The 19650-nt window shown below is 39.4% G+C and overlaps 1 protein-coding gene across 5 annotated transcripts in view; it reads left to right on the forward strand.

Annotated features, from left to right (window-relative positions):
- The window catches only part of LOC105397600 (voltage-dependent calcium channel subunit alpha-2/delta-3), a 35194-nt gene that overhangs the window by 2071 nt on the left and 13473 nt on the right, over positions 1-19650 (forward strand). For 2 of the 5 annotated variants that reach the window (XM_048633088.1, XM_048633090.1), the window contains exons 5-20: positions 213-344; positions 783-1042; positions 1259-1405; positions 1714-1833; positions 4111-4293; positions 4660-4794; positions 5254-5346; positions 6461-6487; positions 7564-7644; positions 7809-7883; positions 8061-8165; positions 8273-8344; positions 15998-16203; positions 16528-16679; positions 17385-17444; positions 17637-17730. In XM_048633088.1, the coding sequence (XP_048489045.1) occupies positions 213-344; positions 783-1042; positions 1259-1405; positions 1714-1833; positions 4111-4293; positions 4660-4794; positions 5254-5346; positions 6461-6487; positions 7564-7644; positions 7809-7883; positions 8061-8165; positions 8273-8344; positions 15998-16203; positions 16528-16679; positions 17385-17444; positions 17637-17730 (1942 nt within the window). The remainder of the gene's footprint in view (positions 1-212; positions 345-782; positions 1043-1258; positions 1406-1713; positions 1834-4110; positions 4294-4659; positions 4795-5253; positions 5347-6460; positions 6488-7563; positions 7645-7808; positions 7884-8060; positions 8166-8272; positions 8345-15997; positions 16204-16527; positions 16680-17384; positions 17445-17636; positions 17731-19650) is intronic. The other 3 variants (XM_048633089.1, XM_048633091.1, XM_048633092.1) reach the window with 3 other exon arrangements.

The following is a 19650-nucleotide window of genomic DNA, read 5'->3' on the forward strand; positions in this document are numbered from 1 at the left end:
CTCTGTCCTTAGCCACTGCAACGTAATGCCTTTGGGGCGGCTAGCTCAAGGGGTGCTAAGCTAACATTATTATACATATATGGCCGGCCCACCTGCCACTTCATCTTGCAGGTCTTAAGAGCTATGTCGGTTACCTAAGTTCTCGTATTTTTGATTGGGTAATTTAAAGAAACTTAATGTGACTTACTATTTATTTTATTTCAATGTGTCAGCGCCTGAAGTTATCAAAGGAATCCACTGGTCGGAAGGCTTGGATACTCACTTCATAAACAATTACCAGAGTGATCCGACACTGTCTTGGCAATTCTTCGGAAGTTCTACAGGCTTCATGAGGCACTATCCAGGTAAATACTGCTCTTTATAACACTGAATTCTGTACCAGTAGATATAGTAGTATCAGCACTTTTTCAAAAGTTCACGTACTTTCAGCTGTTTTACATCTTTTCAGAAGCATTTTTTCTCCTAATTTTTAAATTTTGTACAACAAAAGTCGTTCAAAATTAACACACTGTGTTAACCCCTTTCGGTTTACTTATAGTTACCAGATAGTTACGTATAGTAAGCATTGTCTCAGAGATGGATGCGGCTACACGTTACACCAATTAAAACATTCTTGTGTATGCCTACTAACACTAGATGTAAGAACATTGTATTACTAACTACTATGGACTTCTTGTCTGATAATGAATAAATATATTATTATATATATTATATAGCTAATCTGTGCCTATAGGTACCACTTTAACTACACCTGTATGTAACACAAAACCCAACAATTCCAGCGATGCAATGGCGCGCCGACCCAGTAGACATCTACGACTGCCGCACCCGCGCGTGGTACATGGAGGCGGCCGCCAGCCCCAAAGACGTGGTCATCCTCGTCGACCGTAGCGGGTCAATGACCGGCCAGCGACGGGACATTGCCAAGCATGTGGTGACGAATATTCTGGACACATTGGGAAATAATGATTTTGTGAATGTTATGACGTTTGCGGATACTGTTGTCGAGCTGGTGCCGTGTTTCAATGATTCTCTTGTGCAGGTTGGTAATATTTGTTAATTTAAATAGTGGTGTAGTCTATATATGTAATTCTTTACAGGATCAGTAGTATACAGTATGACTAGACAAAGTATTGCAAACAATGTAGGTACTGAAAGAGGCTTGCACTCAATCTTTGTAAGAAACCTGGCCCATAAATATACTCAGCATTTAAAATGTACGAAGGCTGAAAGAATATTTGATTGATTATTTTTTCAGGCAACTCTGGGCAATCTACGGGACATCAAATTGGCGTTAGATAATTTTGAAACGATGGAGATCGCGAACTTCTCCGCGGCGCTGACGCGGGCCTTCGAGCTGCTCGAGATCTACCGCAACAACAGCGGCGGGGCCAACTGCAACCAGGTAATTTATACCTTAAAACTCTTAAGTTTTTTTTTCGAGTGGCATATGACCAGAGACATAGAAAACAAAAGAAAACTGCTCCACGTTCACTCATTGCAGCGGAGGCCCTAATACTCTCTCACTATAGGTACTCCAGGCCCCACGCCAGGAATCCGTTATCGATGTCGATAACGCGTTTCATCAATCATAGCGCCGTAATTATCCCGATATCTCGATAAAGTGACTTTTATCTATGTTGACAACGGACCAGTGCAGCGGGGATTGTATTCATAGTCATCACCCGTAACATTACTTTATTTATTCCGCAGGCGATCATGTTGGTGACCGACGGGGTCCCCTACAACTACAAGGAGCTATTCGAGAAGTACAACTGGAAGTACGACACTCCAGTCCGCGTGTTCACGTACCTGATAGGGCGTGAGGTAAAGGTAGTACACACTGCAGGTATTACTGTGTGTCGTACGTGTGCCAGTGCAGGCCCCGTACCCGTGCCAGTACGCCTAGACCGTGGTACTCTTCCGAACTTACGTACCGGGGTGGCTGCGTGCGAGCGGGTCGGCATTCATCGAATGTGTCTGCAGATTAATTATCGAATGTCTGATCAAATGTATCTGATCTATAGATGTTTTGTGCAGTTTACCTTGTTCCATTTATGAAGTTACATATATGAAAAGAGATAAGGGATTTTATTTTTAGTAAGGGTCTTCAATCAGGGGAATTCTTACCTGAAACAAGGTATATCCTGTTTCGGTTCGGGTTATTCGATTGATATAAATGTCAAACCAACAGTGCCGGCCCGCTTATATGTATGTAGCAACCCTTAGTGAAACCAACTTATCTGATCCATATGTATGAGCTTCATATAAACAACTAGAGGTTCCAATTATCATCAAATCATTTTATGTTTCTACATTCAATTGGGTTTAAAAAAAAGTCGACCCTCCTGATATCTCGAGTTTGTCATAGCCGAGCCGTTCCATTGGGATAAGAGACTTCCCTGGCCTTGTTTACCAACTCGCATCCAAATGTGCACTATGAGATTGCCCATAATCCATGGTGTTTGAAATGTATACGTGAATCTAAACCATGATAACTGAAATAATTCGATAAGTTTACGTTAACGGTACAGATAAGTTGGCGCCACTCTGTAGCATGTGTAGAAAGTAGTTTATAACTTTTTGTGTGTAGATACTTTATTTGATAAACTCTGTGATTGGAATAGGTGTATTAATTGTGTACTTGCATAGCATGGAAATGTACTATGGAATGAATACCTCCTTTACATTGTTCTTACACTTTCCATACTTTCCTATCACAATAAATTGTAAGATTGATTGGTGTTAGCAAGCCCATTGGTAATACATTTTTACATATAGGCAAGTTTCATGAGAAAATCTATCAATTTTACTGGAAATTATCTATCAAAAACAAACGATGAACCTGAAAATTCATTTTATCCATAAATGTTTTAATGATCGATGTGGATTAGTGAAAAAACAACCTCATAACATTCTACACATACATTTTTACAAATACTCAAACTAGACTAAAAAATCCTTTTATAATACAATCATAAGAACCTCACCTGATGTAGGTACTCGTATCTATCCTATCCAAGCATGTACCAATTTTCAACTATATTTAAATGATTTCGATTGATGGGATTGATGCAACGATATTTTTTAGGAATGAGTTCTGTTTCTATGAAGTTTCGATGTGTATGCGGTTGCATGCTCATGAAGTATACGTTATCGGTATCTAAGCCAAAAGAGTATCATAGTGAACAAAACAACATTTGAAAATTCACGGAGAAATATTGCTTCTCTATCAGGGAATTATAAAGTTCTCCATAGAAAATTTTTAGATCACCGTGACTTTTTAAGGGATGTTTTTCACGAAGTAGAACAAAATTTGTTCAGAATGACGAGCTAGCCAACCTCTTACTATAAAATATACCACTTTTGCAACGTAGACCCTTGTTGGGCTTCAATGCATCAGGTTAAAAATAAGTACATGTCCACACCTATAGGTGTAAGTGTGCATTAGATGAATAAAACATCATTCACTATTTTCAAATCACATACCTGGTTGGTAGCCTTGCCCGTCTTAAATATATCAAATAAAGTACCCACTCACAAGGGGTTTTCTAGACCCTTTCCTCCGTTCTGAAGCTTCCCGCTTTGCAGTAATGTGCTGTGTGTGTGATATATATGTATTATGTAGGTAAGTAGTTAGTATTTTACGTTTAGTTGTGGTTATCTATGTACAAAGTCGAGTGTTTTCTGTATGTTCCGTGTAATTTTTAGCTGTAAGTTTTTATTGTTTACAAATTAATTTTGCCCTTCATAACGCATGATTCAATCGCCCCAGATATCTGTTGTTGTACCTATGTATAGTAATATTGAACGATAATTTGTATATTTGCCCGTAGAATTGAAGCAACCGTAACTACCTAGATTACAAGGCAACCAAGCAGCTTAGGCGCAGTCACATAGCTGTGCACTTTAGGTGGCTTACCACAGGGTTCTACGCAATCCTTACCTCATTAATACATCAAAAAGAGTGCAAGCGTTGCGTAAAAACAGTATCTACGACGAGGCAAAGAATAGTCTTGTATCCTCCTCATGTAAAACAAGGATTGCATCGAACCCTACGACCACCTTCTCCAACTCTTGCTATCTCGCTCTAACCCACCACCCACCCAGGTGGCGGACGTGAGAGAGGTGAAGTGGATGGCGTGCGCCAACCGCGGGTTCTACGTGCACCTGAGCACGCTGGCGGAGGTGCGCGAGCGGGTGCTGGAGCACGTGGACGTGCTGGCGCGCCCGCTCGTGCTGCAGCGGGAGAAGCACCCTGTAGTGTGGACGCCGGTTTATGCGAATATTACCGTGAGTTTGTGGGGTTTATTTTGCCATGAATTATAAATACTTCATTAAGTTTACCATGCTTATAACATGAATTTCATAGTATGGATTTTAGTCATTTTCATGGATTTACTAAAGTTACTTAGAAGACACGTAGTTCAGAATGACGAGTTGGTTATCCCCATTCAGATTATGTTATCAATTATGTAACAATCACTCTACCTTCATAAGTATTTTTGAAGCACAGTTTATCAGCTGAAAACAAGCGGTATGTTTTATAGCCTTTTTAGGGTCATAGTTACTTATTTTTGTTTCCTAAGTATACGACTAAATTATTTTCGTGTTGTTCCTGAAAGTAAGCAAAAACAAATATGTAATTTTCAATTGCAGGATCCCAAAGTGGCGGACTACCTGTGGGACCAGCGCGAGCGCGCGGAGCAGAAGGAGCGCTTCATGGCGCAGCGCCGGGACAAGGTGCACTTCAACTCCGACAAGGAGCAGGAGCGGAGGTGGAGGATCACTAAGGTGAGCCCTGCACCTGTAGGATCCCGAGTGGCGGACTTCTTGTGGGACCAGCGGCGAACTACGGCGGGGGATGATGTATTCATATTCAGATGAGCCATCTGCGCAGAGGTAGATTACCTAACTATATTGCTTAGGTAAAGTTTATGTGCACACAGCTATAAGTGTTGTCGCTACGGGGACATATGAGTGATACGCCGGTTGCTTAAAGACTGAGTATATTGGATAATTCAAGAGTATATACGGATACAAATAAGGGCAGCTACACAACACAGCACAGTACCGGAGGACTCTAACAGTTCCTTCACTGTTATAATCTTCATTAAGTACCTATAATCTGATGAGAGGCTGTAGCACTTTGAGTAAGTAACACGTCTGCTTCATAGAAAATTGTTGAACTATAGGTCGTTTGAATCGAGTTTAGGTAGAACCACCAACTTTAAAAAGTAATAATCGTTTCAGATGAACCAGGGTCAGTACAGCGAGATCGGAAACTCGCAGTACCAGCTGATGACGTCGGTGTCCATGCCGGTGTACGACCTGCGGCACAACGAGGTGAGCCCCGCCCACCGCGGAGATAGGACGTGTCTAACGATAATGATGTTGTTCAGAAAAAGAACAAGCCTAGTATTAATGTGAACCTATCCAAAGTAACGACTATCTATTTGGACTTCCCTACCTATATAACTATCAATCTATCTGTCTTTCAACCTCTGGCTTAGACTGTTCTTATTCTGAAATTAAGAATTAATTCCTTATACTTAAGTACTTTTTAATAATTATTTTGCATGCTTCTTCAAAAACAGTGTTTATTTTGGGAAATTTCATTTCCAGATTGGTAACCTTTACAACTTCTATATAATCCGTAAGCTGTGTTCTTTCCATTGTTGTGTAAAATCTATGTTATTTTGTACCGAGTATTTCTGATGACTATAACCAAATACCTGTTTAATAACGCTCCGTTTTGTTTGATGGTTTCCCCTCAGAACATCACAGAGAATGTACTCATAAATGAAGCTTACTGGGTATCAGTTACGAAAGAGGTATTACTACACTTAGAAAGTTTTGATGATTTAATGTAAAGTTTTTGCAAGATACAAGAGACTTTTTATGATTTAGTTTTGGATTTCAGTAACGATAACTTGTTATTTGGCCCCGTTAGCGTGCATCGTCCCCGACAGCGCCCAGGCTAGCCCTGGCCGCGCCCTCTTGGCTTGTAGACGTAGCTACCTCTAGTACCAGTAGTAGACCACTAGGGTGTTATACACAACTTTACTATCAATTATCTACTATGTATGCAAGAGTTATGACTATATTACATTACACTGTTTGAGAATAAACTATGTTTTTGCCTGAGCTTAGTGATGTCTTCGTAGAGACATTTTATAACTGGTTGATTTGTATTACATGAAATGTAAATACTTTTGAACTAATGGTTATCATGTCGCCCGACCTGTGACTCGTTTGGGGCTTTTGAATTTGTCTGAACTTGTTGAATTTAAAGCTCTCTTTCCTCGAATGATAAACTTTGGCAATAAAAGTCTTTAGTGTAAATATAGTTTCCTCGATCGATGGAGGGAACTTTTTGATTTCTAGTTTAGGTTTTGAGAAGTGCATTTATATATATGATTATATTTTATTGCATTCGTTCGTCCACAACCCAATGCAGTCCGTAGAGGAGAACGGCCAGAAAGAGGTAGGCCCTTACTTACTAGCGGATCGAGTGTGAGGCGACGGATGGGCTGAGCTGGCACTTGGGATACTGCATGGTCTTATTATACCATGGGACACTGGCTCACCCGTCATATAAATACCATGTATGTTACTATACATACCTACATATTATATTCTATACACTGAAGATATAATCATAATTTTAATGGTTAAGATAAACTTAAAATGTAGCGTGACATTAAATCATGGGAACGAACCAAATGCCAGCACAGTTATAATGATTTCGATTGGATATTTATATCACTTAATTATAATTTTATCTATTTCTGTTTTAATTTCTGGGGTAGGAGAGTCAGATTTTGTAAGTTTTCCAAACTTCGAGTGCTAACTTTTCGAAACCTTGCAATTTTGCGAATTTCTGATCAATGTGTTAATTTTGCTGTCCCCTTATAGTGGCATCTGATACAATGAAGGATTTGTGAGCCCTCTGTACTACCCGTTCTGACAACGACGGTAGTCATTTATAGAGCAAGTAGTATTTTAAAGTAAATGATCTTATTTATTAATACTTACATACCTAACGTTTGTATTTAGCTAGAACCCTTAACTATGACAAACTTAAGCTAGCATACCAATATATTTTGAACTTGTCGCCTAACGGGGCGTAGCTGCTAATCAGACATATTTTATTAATTACAGTAAAACTGCTAGACCTAGGACAATGAGTAGATTTAAATAATAATTATATTTGCTAAGAATTTGTAGCTAGACATAAATTTGTTGTTCGTTTATAAAAACACAACAGATTTATTTAATGTTTGTTTACTTAACTTAGCATTTTTGGGATTTACGTAGCAACTAGTGATTATATACCTACCTTATTACTACATACAATAACAACTACTTTAATTACTTTTAACACGTTACTGAATTTGTGATTTGAACGAGATGTTTTTGGTTTATCTAAGTACTGTATGAGTGCACTTGGAGTGATTTTGTTGATTACATTATTTTTACAGTAAACTATACATTTTGATACAAGTAGTATTGAATAACTATAGTAAATGTGAATACTGAGGCACTGCCCGAACGTTTCAGATGCGAATCGCTAGACTCTTGGGAGTCGCGGGTACCGATGTACCTCTGTCCGAAATACAAGCTCTGATGACTCCCTATAAGGTACGTAAATGTAATCTCAGCCATTTACATGGTATTAAGTAGGTTAAATTCAAATTAAACTTATACTTACACTTATAAAACTGAATACTTACATAGATAAATATTTTTAGGAAATAAAATATAATTAAGTGAAAAAATGAAAATGATGTTTGATATATTTTCAGATCGGAGTTAATGGATACGCTTTCATAGTAACAAACAATGGGTACATACTCATACACCCGGACCTGCGCCCCGTGGTACGAAAACCTGCTTATAATTTTATTATAACTCACCATAAAAAAACCTTCGCAAACTTCTTATCATATTAAAAAAATAAAGATCTGGTAGCACGTCATCTACTTTTCTTGTGAAAAGCAATGATAGGGTAAATTTTACGACCCTATCAACAGAACTTATGTGCTCTTTGTATACAGTTTCAGCAAATTCTGAAACCTAGCTACAACAGCGTCGACATGATCGAAGTGGAACTGTTCGACGACGATAGAGGGCCCAGGAACTTCAGTAAAGAACTAAATGCGGTACGTTATATTACTAAACTAAATATAATGTAAGATGGATTACCTTCTACAGTAGAAGCAGTAGCACTATTAACAATTATGTTAAATGAGATGTGTATTTGTTTCAGCTCCGCAAAGAGATAATAGATCAAAAGACAGGAAACAAGATCATGAACGTGAAATACCATATGGATGATTTCGTACGTATCTATAGCTATAAAGTGTTTACGTATAGTACGGGTTTTGGAATTTGCGTACCTATACGAAAAACTTTTCATATTATACGTCATAATTCTGTCATCTGTATACATTAAGGGTCTGCAAGGGGTAATCGAGGGTTGGCATTGTCATAGAATTATGTAGTAAACGATGCTCTACAACCTTGAAAAAAATCACACAGGTAGCCGAAGAGTCTAGCTAGGTGCTGAATGATTCGAATTCAAGTAAATGATTATGGATAACTGTAAATAAAATTCAGAATATGACGAAAAACCAGAAAATCACACTCCCGTATTGTAACAACTTTGTCGTAATTATTAAGAATTTTCATATGATTTTTATCATATTATAAAGTTAAAGGCTTGGACTAGGCGCTAAATACATTGTTTTTTAATAAACACACACTTATTTTGTGTAAATTAATCCCAAACTTGAGCAATTTTTTTCCCTCAAATCTTCATACAAATATCTATGGCGGCTTTTTGTGTTATAAAATCATAAACACAAGTGACGTTTGACTCAGTTGGCCGCTGGCCTCCAAAGAAGGGTCACGTCGGTTTAGGCAGCACTGACAGCTCGCGATCTTATCGTGTACAGATACAAAATCACTGCACATTGGTTGTCATTGCACTTTTTCAACTTTTATGACACCAACATAATTTGATTTGAAATTGAGGAAGCATAATTCTTCCAGTATATTCAATACATTAAATTAAATTAGATAGTGTGCAATATTCTCGTGACATTACAGTCTCGTAAAGGTCTGATGGCAGGAATATAGCGAATGGATCTAAGTGATGACAATACGCACGAACATTAGGTTAGGGATCAAAAATACAGTCTCTTGGTGCTGGTTGAGGTATGGTCACGTGAGGATCTGATGAGGGCAGTAACACGGTGGTGGCTTAATTTTATTTCAAAGATGTTAATAGCTAAAAGCATCGAGTTTAGGCTATTAAGTATGTTTTTCAGAGAGTGAGAAAGAGATTTTATTTTTCCTCTGGATGTGTTAGGTTTACTGGGTTTACTAAGTTCATTCTGTTAATGGCATCAAGTTGTTATGTGTTCATAAGTAATAATTATTTATTAACAAAATGTAAAAATAAAAAATAAAAATAAATTCGTAACGTAAAATTGTCAATGACGGAATTTCTTCTATAGACAGTAGCCTAGACAGTAGATTTGAAGATAAAGATACATTTATTCGACACATAGACAGCAACAACAAAAAAAATACAGATTTAAAGAAAAGAAACACATACTTATACAAAACAACAAAGAAAAAAAAGGAGTCCTTCGTCAAGTCGCGCGCCTTAGAGTCGCGCGCCACGCGAGTTGGCATCTTCTGTTTTTTTATATCGTCAACTCGCGAGCCCATGTAAAGTACGGTCAGATGCAAACGAATTGAAACTAAAAAATATAGTTAAATATTGTCTCCCTGGCTGATTAGCATAAGAAGGTACCGACTAGACAGTCGCCATTAAAGAAGATGCTTTGATTTCGGGATAAAGATACAATAAAGCCTCTGTTGGAAGTGCGGAATAAGGCAAAAGGGGATGTGACCTATGACGCATGATACCCAAGTTTGCTATCTCTCTCATGCCGTGCGCAAATGCAAAAATTTTACCTGCCATAGCTATGTCCTTGTTTATGTTGCAAAAACCGTCATTAAAACTACATTGTTTTAGTGATGTCGTTTTAGTGTTACTCCTAATTCGAAGCAGAGATGTACAGTGCATTACTTACAGCGCAAAAATATTAAAATGTGGCAGTTTTTACTGTTTTTTATGTATTGTGGGGGTAAGCCTATAATAAATTAACTTTACTATATTACCAAGTCTACTTTGCCGTAATATAAACACAGTGTTACGTTTTCGTTGTGTTACCGTTACATGAAATATCGAATTAGCACTAAAATTTAAAACAAATTTCGTTTATTTCATTGGTCAAAGAGACAGACCTAACTGTAAGAATTACTTCCAGGAAGTTCATCGCAAGCAGGTCCATTTAGTAATAAAACTGCACATGAAATCATAACATCCCAGCAAGGAAAGTCGGTACTGCTTCGTGCAGGTCATAAATATAACAAAGACCGAACAAATAAAAATGGTTCCTGTGTTTGGAGGTGTTCGCAGAGAACAGTTTGCCAAGCGAGATTAATTACTGATTTTATTTTAAAGTAAAGTCCTATAAAATACCCTATACATTTTAAGTAGTTACCTTAAGCATAATAAATTATTACTTTTGTGGCTGACTCTACATATTTTCACAGTCGAGCGAGTTGACGACAAAAAAAGTAGGTTAATACGGGAGGGGCAACTCGCGCGTGGCGCGCGAGTCTAAGGCGCGCGACTTGAAAGGATACACATCAAAATAACTGGAAAAAATATAAGCCCCAATTTACTTGTGTGGGACAGGGAGTACCATAATATTTTTTTGGGGGTACTCCCCATCTATGCGAAATATCAGCTTGATATCTTTACCCGTTTCTGAGAAAAAGGGCGGTGACAGACAGTCAGTCAGACAGACGGACAAAGAGATCCTATAACGGTTGCTTTTTTTCTTTTGACGTTCGAAACCCTAAAATTAAGTAAAAATATTATGCTGCTACCAAAAAATGTACTTAAAGGTATTGAAAAAGCGGTATACAGGGTTATTGGTAAGTAGACCTGATCCTTTCAGGAGGTGATAGAGGAAGGCATTTCCAGTCGATTATACCCTATAATGCATTATCCGAAACTTAACCATTTCTAAGATATTTAATATTTAAAGATTTTTTGAATTTTTGCCAAAATTTCATGTTTAAAACCGAAAATAAAAAAACTAGCCATATTTCAATACTTTTTTTGTTTGTTTTGAATTAGTAACATCTTAATAAACTTATTAAAATGATCAAATGTGCATTATTTGACTTAAATTAGACACAATACCTCAAAATAGATAAACATTTTTTAAAAATATTCAAAACCTAAAAAGAAATAAGTTAAATTAAAAAAGAATTTCATACAACAATTTTTTTGCACTTCAGCTTAAAAGCATTGTCAACTTATAAGCTTTCAAATGAGATATTTCAATATCAAATCGATTTAGGCATCACCAAGATATGGCCAAAACAATCAGAAAAGGTGGACAAAATTCAACAGAAAAACTAACAAAATTAGCGCAATTTAAAGGTAAAAAGTGTGATGGTTTTCAGTCCTGTTCACTTTAGTATGGAAACCCCTGTTGAGTTTTCTTGACAAGTCCCAATGTTAATGGAAAGTATCGTAGGCGGGGACCAGCAGAGGGTTCACCATTTAGCTGAATCAGGGTGTCCACTCAGAATGCTCCAAAAAATTCCCTGACTTTTCCCTGACTTTCCCTGACCGTTTCAGAAAATTTCCCTGACCAAATATCAACATATAAACCAAATTTAAGTATTTTGAAGACAAAATCTTGAATTCAAAGTTTTACATTCATTTGTTTGACACTTATTATAAGTTGACTGCGTAAAATATGTATACAGGGTCGGCAAAAATGGTATATTAATAGGGAAGTAAAGCACTTAACACACACTAACGTTGTTCTACTTCGAAATATTATCCAATCTCCATGATTTTTTAGGATATTAACGACACAATAAATTACTAGGTTTATAGTTATTTCTGTTCTCTAAATTTGCTATAGATTCAAGGAAAGTACCTATGTTTGTCACGAGCTACAATTATCTCTATAGCACCCGAGCCCCGGGGCATGAGTGCACAAACGATAGCAAACGTTTTCCTAAATACCTATTTCTCGAGGTTCCCTCTTGAGCCTTAGGAGGTCATTCTAAACAACTTTTGTTGTGTGAGTATTGAAAATGTCCGAAAAAAATCATCATCCGCATCCGCCTTGCAGCTTCCTTAGTCCAAGTTGCTATACTGCCTAGTTTAATGTCTGACCAAAATTTTACTGATTACCTACCATAAAAGTAGAAATTGAAATCTAAAATAGACGCCGCGCGGAGGCAGCGTATGCGATCTCGCTGACGTATAAAATAATTAGCGAATTGAGAACCTCCTCCTTTTTTCCAAGTCAGTTAATGAGCTGCGCTCAGCGCATCTGCACCAACAAAATGACGTTTTTCTAAAAGTCTTTAAACTAAATGACAATGGGCGTTTTGGGACCTATGTCCAATAAAGATGAGTCATACATCGTTGGATAGCTCTTTTCAAGTGAGCAAAAAAATATTATGACGACAAATCCGTATAAGTTGTCCATTTTGAAATATATTCGTCGGAAGGAAGTATTTTTCTATGGGATTGCACTCACTCTCCTGATGACAGTTAGGGCGTAATAAGATATAAAGATAAAAATTCCTTATTCGGTGTCCAGCACCACTCACCAAAAATACACAAAAACAAAAAAAGAAAGGAAAATAACAAATAGGTAAAACAAAACAAACAAACAAAAAAAAAAGAAAAACCTTATATAATATACTTAAACTTATTATTAATAGCGGTGTGTGCTGTCCAGCACCGAAAAGGCCCGCGCCTCAGCTTACACCGCTTCAAGTGAGGTGGTATCCACCCACCTGACGCGGCACTGATTTTCAGTCGCGTCCTTCCGTGACTATCTCCTATCTATGGTCTGATAACAACGTGTACAATATAATAATAATAATAATGTCCTCCTAGCCGAATTTCGACCACGGCGGCCAATCTCATTTGAGATCAGCCATCTACGCAGGAGTAGATTATAGTGCCCAAGTGTGTGCGCAGTACACAGGAGCACTCTCTGTTCCATCACTCTCATAACCCAATGGGACGGATTGACCGACACGACTGGAGAGAGCTAGGCGCAGGACCGACTGCTTTACATGCCCATCCGACAGCATGGATCGTTTCACTGTTTCGGACATCAGGTGATCAGCCTTGTGTGTCCTAACCAAACTTAGAACCACAATTTAGAAACACAAATTGATGATCCCACCCGGGAATCGAACCCGGGACCTCTGGGTCATGAAGCGAAGCTTCTACCACTAGACCACAGAGGCAGTTACGTGTACAATATACGGTGATATTATACATACACGTAAACACGTATTATTAAAATGGGAGAACAGTAAATCAGGACTGGCGCTTCTGTTATTCATATTCTGCAAAAAAATACCTTTTCAACGACGTATCACTCATTTCTATTGGTGATGGTCCCAGCTTCCATACATTGGTGCCCATCATCATTTGTTTTGAATGGTGAGATGAGTCACCCTCTTTTGCATCAACCTGTATTTATACGAGCTGAGTCTGGGATCTAGCTAATCTTTTAGAATTCCTACTATTTTTTACAACTGTCATATTTTATTAAATCACGTAGATTTAAAAAATTAATTGTATAAGTAATTATTATAGTATAATATTACTATTATATCAGTCAAAAATATTCCAAAACTAAACGAGATTTTATTTTATGACTTATGTATTTCACGTAAAAAAGAAGTATTTCTACTAAAGGAAAGTACTAACAATTTTGCTAGAAAAAGGTCATTTTTCCCTGACTTTCCAGGTGGCCCATCAATTTCACTGACTTTCCCTGACCACCTAGAGCTTCCCTGACTTTTCCCTGACTTTCCCTGACTTTCCAGATAGTGGACACCCTGTGAATGTTACTTAGAAAACGGCCTTGAGTGGCGGTCAAGTTGTTCCCCGCCTGCGATACTTTCCATTAACATTGGGACTTGTTTTCATGTTTTTAGCGTACAGTCGGGTTTTTCGTTTGTTTATAATTGTATTTTTTTATTTGTAACTTTTTAGTTGTATTTATTTTATGAAATTTTACGTCAGTAGTTCATGATCATTTTTTATTTCAATAATTTTGGTGTTGTTATTTAAATACCTTCAATATGCATATTTTTGTAATGTGAAAATCAAGCCCTTTCATTTGATACCTTACACGGCAAAGTTGAATTATTATTTTTTCGATCATCACGTTATGTCCTCTAGAGGGCGCTATGTACATTTTAATGGAACGTCACATAGCCTATAACCATCGCGCCATCAATACGCTTCTAACAATACCTCATACGTCAAAATAGAAACTTTGTTGGACATGTGACTTTTTACCATGGAAAACGAATATTTTTTTTCGCGAATTTGCCAATCTCGTAGAACAAAAGTTGTCCAGAATGACTCCTTGAGTCATCCCCTTTTGGCTTAGTATAGCCCTTTTGCGACACTATGTATTTACTTTGCTTTGTCGTCGGGGTTCAGTTGGCTGGAGGATGCCCGAAACTTATTATCTACACTTTAATACTTGTAGTTACCTTTCTACAAGTAAAAAAAAAAAAAAAAAAAAAAACACGCACTCACGCCTTGTACTACTGTACTCCCTTGCGGGGTAGGCAGAGGTGCATTGCTGCACCCACTTTTCGCCAGAGTGTTATGTTAGTCCCAATGTAATAGGGGGCGGGCCTATTGCCATTTTACGGGCACATCCAAGACCTGAGAACAAATATCTGTGTTTAAACAAATATCTGCCCCAGTTGGCGAGTTAAAATTTATCGACCCACTGTGCAAACTTAAATGTGTGCGTGTCACTGCGTGTGCTGTGTGAAGAGCATTGAAAACCCAAAATTGGCGCGGCACGTCACCCTGTACGGGCCCTTAAGCCTCGAATTCACTAAACTCAAACTCAAACTCAATTTTTTTTATTCATCGTAAAAATATAAAATTTTCTGATGAACGTCAATTTTTACAAACTACTCTCCGTTCGTATAAGGGGGGCTCTAGGGCACAAGTTCTGAGACTGTTACAGAACATCTACGGTGCGTGTTCTCAGAACATTTTGGTAACATGTCGTGATACAGAAGTCGCGCACGCGTCCACACTCTGCAACAGTGGTCGCTAGACCTAGTAAAAAAAATATACTCTATGCGCTAGACTGATGTCGCAGGAAGTTCTGTCTCGCGAGCCAAAACACGGAACCTGTTCTGCGACACGTAGATGTCGCTGTATAGTCGCGTGGGACGTCGCAGAACAGAGCGCGACGACACGTAGACGACATGTGCCTAGACAGGTTCTGCGACAATTTGTCGCCTAGTGAATACGAGGCTTTTAGTGCTGCGTGCTAGAAGTCGCGCACGCGTCCACACTCTGCAACAGCGGTCGCTAGACTGATGTCGCTGGAAGTTCTGTCTCGCGAGACAAAACATGGAACCTGTTCTGCGACACGTAGATTGTCGCAGAACCTGTCTAGGCACATGTCGTCTACGTGTCGCCGCGACGTCGCGCTCTGTTTTGCGACGTCGCACGCGACTGTCGCTATATAGTCGCGTGCGACGTCGCAGAACAGAGCGCGACGTCGCGGCGACACGTAGACGACATGTGCCTAGACAGGTTCTGCGACAATTTGTCGCCTAGTGAATACGAGGCTTTATGCGTATTTATTAGGTATTTATAATGTTTGATGACAGTTTCCGCTAAAGGCGCCTCTTTGTGTCCGAGAAAAACTTTCATAGTTTTATGCAACTGTGAAATCAGTAATAGCATGTAGAATAATTATATACCTAGATGTACAAGTGTTACAAATAATATTATTTTGGCTTATCTATACTGACTTTGGCGCAAAAGGTATTAGATTGCCGGCCTAAATTCTTTCAATGTTCTCATTCCCAGAAACGCATGTCCCGCGGCAAACGCCACTTCTACTGGACGGGCATCGCCGACTCGCCGTTCACGCTCGTGATCGCCATCCCCGAGGGCTACGGCCGCCAGCGCCTCACGCCGCCGCCCACGGACGACATCCACCGTCTGTCGCTCACGTCGAAGAACATATCTGCCAGGCAGTACCTGTCGGAGAAGTGGAGCGTGCATCCTGATTGGTGGGTGCATGGTTTGGGTTTTGATTGGGTTTCGTTTGAGGGTGAATGGTTTTTTTTACTGTGTAAGGGCGTCTAGTTGCCGAAAATAACAAGTATTCCAAGTTACTAGAAATAAATTCTAAAATATATGTACTAGAAACCCATTATGGTAAATAATAAACTTTGTCATAAGCGACAAGCAAAGTTTGTATAGTAATGAAACCGTTTTTAAGAGCAAATTTATTCAGAATGAATCTTGGTATCGCCTCCTTTCAGCTTACTACATATTTTTTTAACACCCTATATAAAAAAAATACCGGCCACTTATTTCCCCCTCCATTCCAGGCTATACTGCCGCCACTACGAGCGCACCTTCTCCTCCCCCGAGGAGGAGCTGCTGTACTTCCTGGAGCGCGTTGCGCGGCCCGGCTGGCGCTGGCCCGCCAAGCCGCGCCCGCCCGAGCACCACAGGAACAAGCACGAGCGACATAACAACGGTACGTATACTGCCGTCACTGCGAGCGACATAACAACGGTACGTATACTGCCGTCACTGCGAGCGACATAACAACGGTACGTATACTGCCGTCACTGCGAGCGACATAACAACGGTACGTATACTGCCGTCACTGCGAGCGACATAACAACGGTACGTATACTGCCGCCACTGCGAGCGACATAACAACGGTACGTATACTGCCGTCACTGCGAGCGACATAACAACGGTACGTATACTGCCGTCACTGCGAGCGACATAACAACGGTACGTATACTGCCGTCACTGCCCGGCTGGCGCTGGCCCGCCAAGCCACGCCCACCCGAGCACCACAGGAACAAGCACGAGCGACATAATAACGGTACGTAGTGAGTAGGTTAGCTGTACGAGTAGTAATAACAAATATCTGCACCAGCGGGTCAAAGAACCCGGGCCCTTCGGCATTGCAGTCAGGGTCACTAACAACTACGGACGTCGTCGATTATTTATGATTAGCCAATTTGCTATTGCTAAAAAATCAGAAGAGTCCGGCAAAGCTACAACAACAACAGCAACAGAAACTTCGTTCATTAAGTCTATCCGGACTCTAGCTATGATGTGATGACCGACCGAACTTTGAAACCGACATCGTCATGTACAGCTTTAAATTTTCTAGGCTGCTGTAATTGAACTGCATTGATCTCATATTGTATTTTGTTTTAAATAGGATCATCGGAAAAGGAGAGGAACAAGGTATCTAGCACAACACCAAGGAATGAGTATTATTGTGAGTATACCCAAGATTTTATAATTTCTATTGTCTCCGTCCTTGACTTATATTACCAAACCATAACCAACTAACAGTCTAATATATCTAGGTCTATCGGGCTCAACAACTCGGCCTATGTTCAGCAGTGGAAAATTACGGGCTAATGATGATGATGATAATGTATACTTATGTTATTTCTGTGTGTCTCAGGTGACCACGGTCTGATGCAGGCCTTGGTCTACGATGCTCGCAACACGGCCTGGTTCAACAAGACCATCTCAGACTCAGCCTCGGATGATAAAGCGTAAGTATTTACCTATTTTTGTTGTTTCTTCCTTCGTATTAATTCGTTCCAATTTATTTCACAAACGAGAAGGCACACTAACAGAACTGAATAAGTTTTTAATTTTATAATAATGTTTATGTTGAGATACAGAGTCGAGTCCAAGTTACTATAAAAGTTAAATTATGTTTGATACTTGAATGAAATCACACAAAATTTTTTTTTTTTGTTCTAATTAAACACGTGTTTTGTTATTTTTTAAAATGCTGTAATATGAAGATTTCATATAAAGTGAATTAAAAAAATGTAGTAATTAGCAACCACACTTTTATGTTACGTTCGCCTGGATAGCCCCTTGACCAAAGTGATCGGACTACTGCCGAGGTAAAGTAACTCATGGCTCCAACTGATAACTACCAATATTGCATGAGATTTTATCTTGAAACAGTTGGCGAGGAATTTATGGTAAACTAAAATATGTGTATGATAAGGTCTGTCTCTAGGGGTACAGCTACAACAAATGAGCATTTCATAATGATGATAAGGACATAACCATCAAGCACAAAATTTATACAGCGAAAAGTGGGTGGATCTATCCTTCGCGGCTTTCAATCTTGTAAGACTTGAAGACGTACGCATTCTGAGTTCGAATCTTAGAATACTAGAAAGAACATGACTAAAGTAAGCACCTAACTATATCCGAATATTGTACAAAACATACGTTTTCGAAACATTAGGAAATAACGCAGCAAGGAACGGTAAGAATTCGTAAGGTATCATAACATTTATGCAGCTTTGGGATGGTAAGTATTTATTGCGATTATTCCCACATGATGAAATTTCATGCTATAATCATGAGCGGGCTAGAATTTGTTTTAAGATGTGGATAAATTTTGGTAAACCCAATACGGGTAAAATTTATGATGAAATGCACGCTAGCCGGAAAATATTTAAGAGTAAATTACGCTGGTGCCAAAATAACGAAGAGATAATTAAAATGAACATACTAGCACTACAGAAACGAAACAAAGACTTTAATAAGTTTTGGAAGGGTACTAAAGCTCTAAGCTACAAACGAGGGTTGCCAGTATCTGTAGAGAATGAAAGTAATGAAGCGGCCATTGCGGACATTTTCGCAAACCATTTCAAAGTCGCTCCTCTTAAGGTACAGTGTGTGCCCGATGCGGAGGTAGCCCCGTCGCCCCCGCCGGCCGCGCCCGCCCCCGCCCCCGCCCCGCAGCCCCCAGCGGCCGAGCTGCGTGTGACGGCGGCGAGCGTGGCTCGCGCGGTGCGCTGCATGACCCGGGGAAAGTCCCCCGGGCATGACTCTCTCAGCATCGAGCATATTCTGTACGCTAGTGATGAGGTATATAAAATATTGGCTTTAATATTTAATTATTGCTTAGAGCTTCAGTACCTACCGGATCATATGATGAGGACGGTGGTGGTTCCAGTCATCAAAAATAAAACAGGAGATCTCTCGAGTGTGTCAAACTATAGACCTATTTCCTTGGGTACCGTCGCTGGCAAGGTGCTTGAACGGCTTCTGCAGCCCGAGTTGATGAGGAATGTTAAGATCAGTGACGCGCAGTTTGGTTTTCGTCCTGGTCTCTCAACAGACTCTGCGATACTGAGTCTTAAGCACGCAGTCAATTACTACAGACATAGAGAAACTTCGGTCTATGCATGTTTTTTAGACCTAAGTCGTGCTTTTGACTTGGTAAACTATAACCTGCTCTGGTCGAAGATGTTAAAGTCTAAGGTTCCTTCTGACCTAGTGGGTCTGTTGAGACACTGGTATGAGAACCAAACTAACTCTGTACGATGGGGCGACGCACACTCTAGTGAATATAGACTAGAGTGTGGCGTTCGTCAGGGAGGGCTGACCTCTCCGGACCTCTTCAACCTTTATGTAAATGACCTGATCGAGGAGTTGAGGAG

The sequence above is a fragment of the Plutella xylostella genome, chromosome 5 (assembly GCF_932276165.1).
Source record: "Plutella xylostella chromosome 5, ilPluXylo3.1, whole genome shotgun sequence".
NCBI lineage: Eukaryota > Metazoa > Arthropoda > Insecta > Lepidoptera > Plutellidae > Plutella > Plutella xylostella.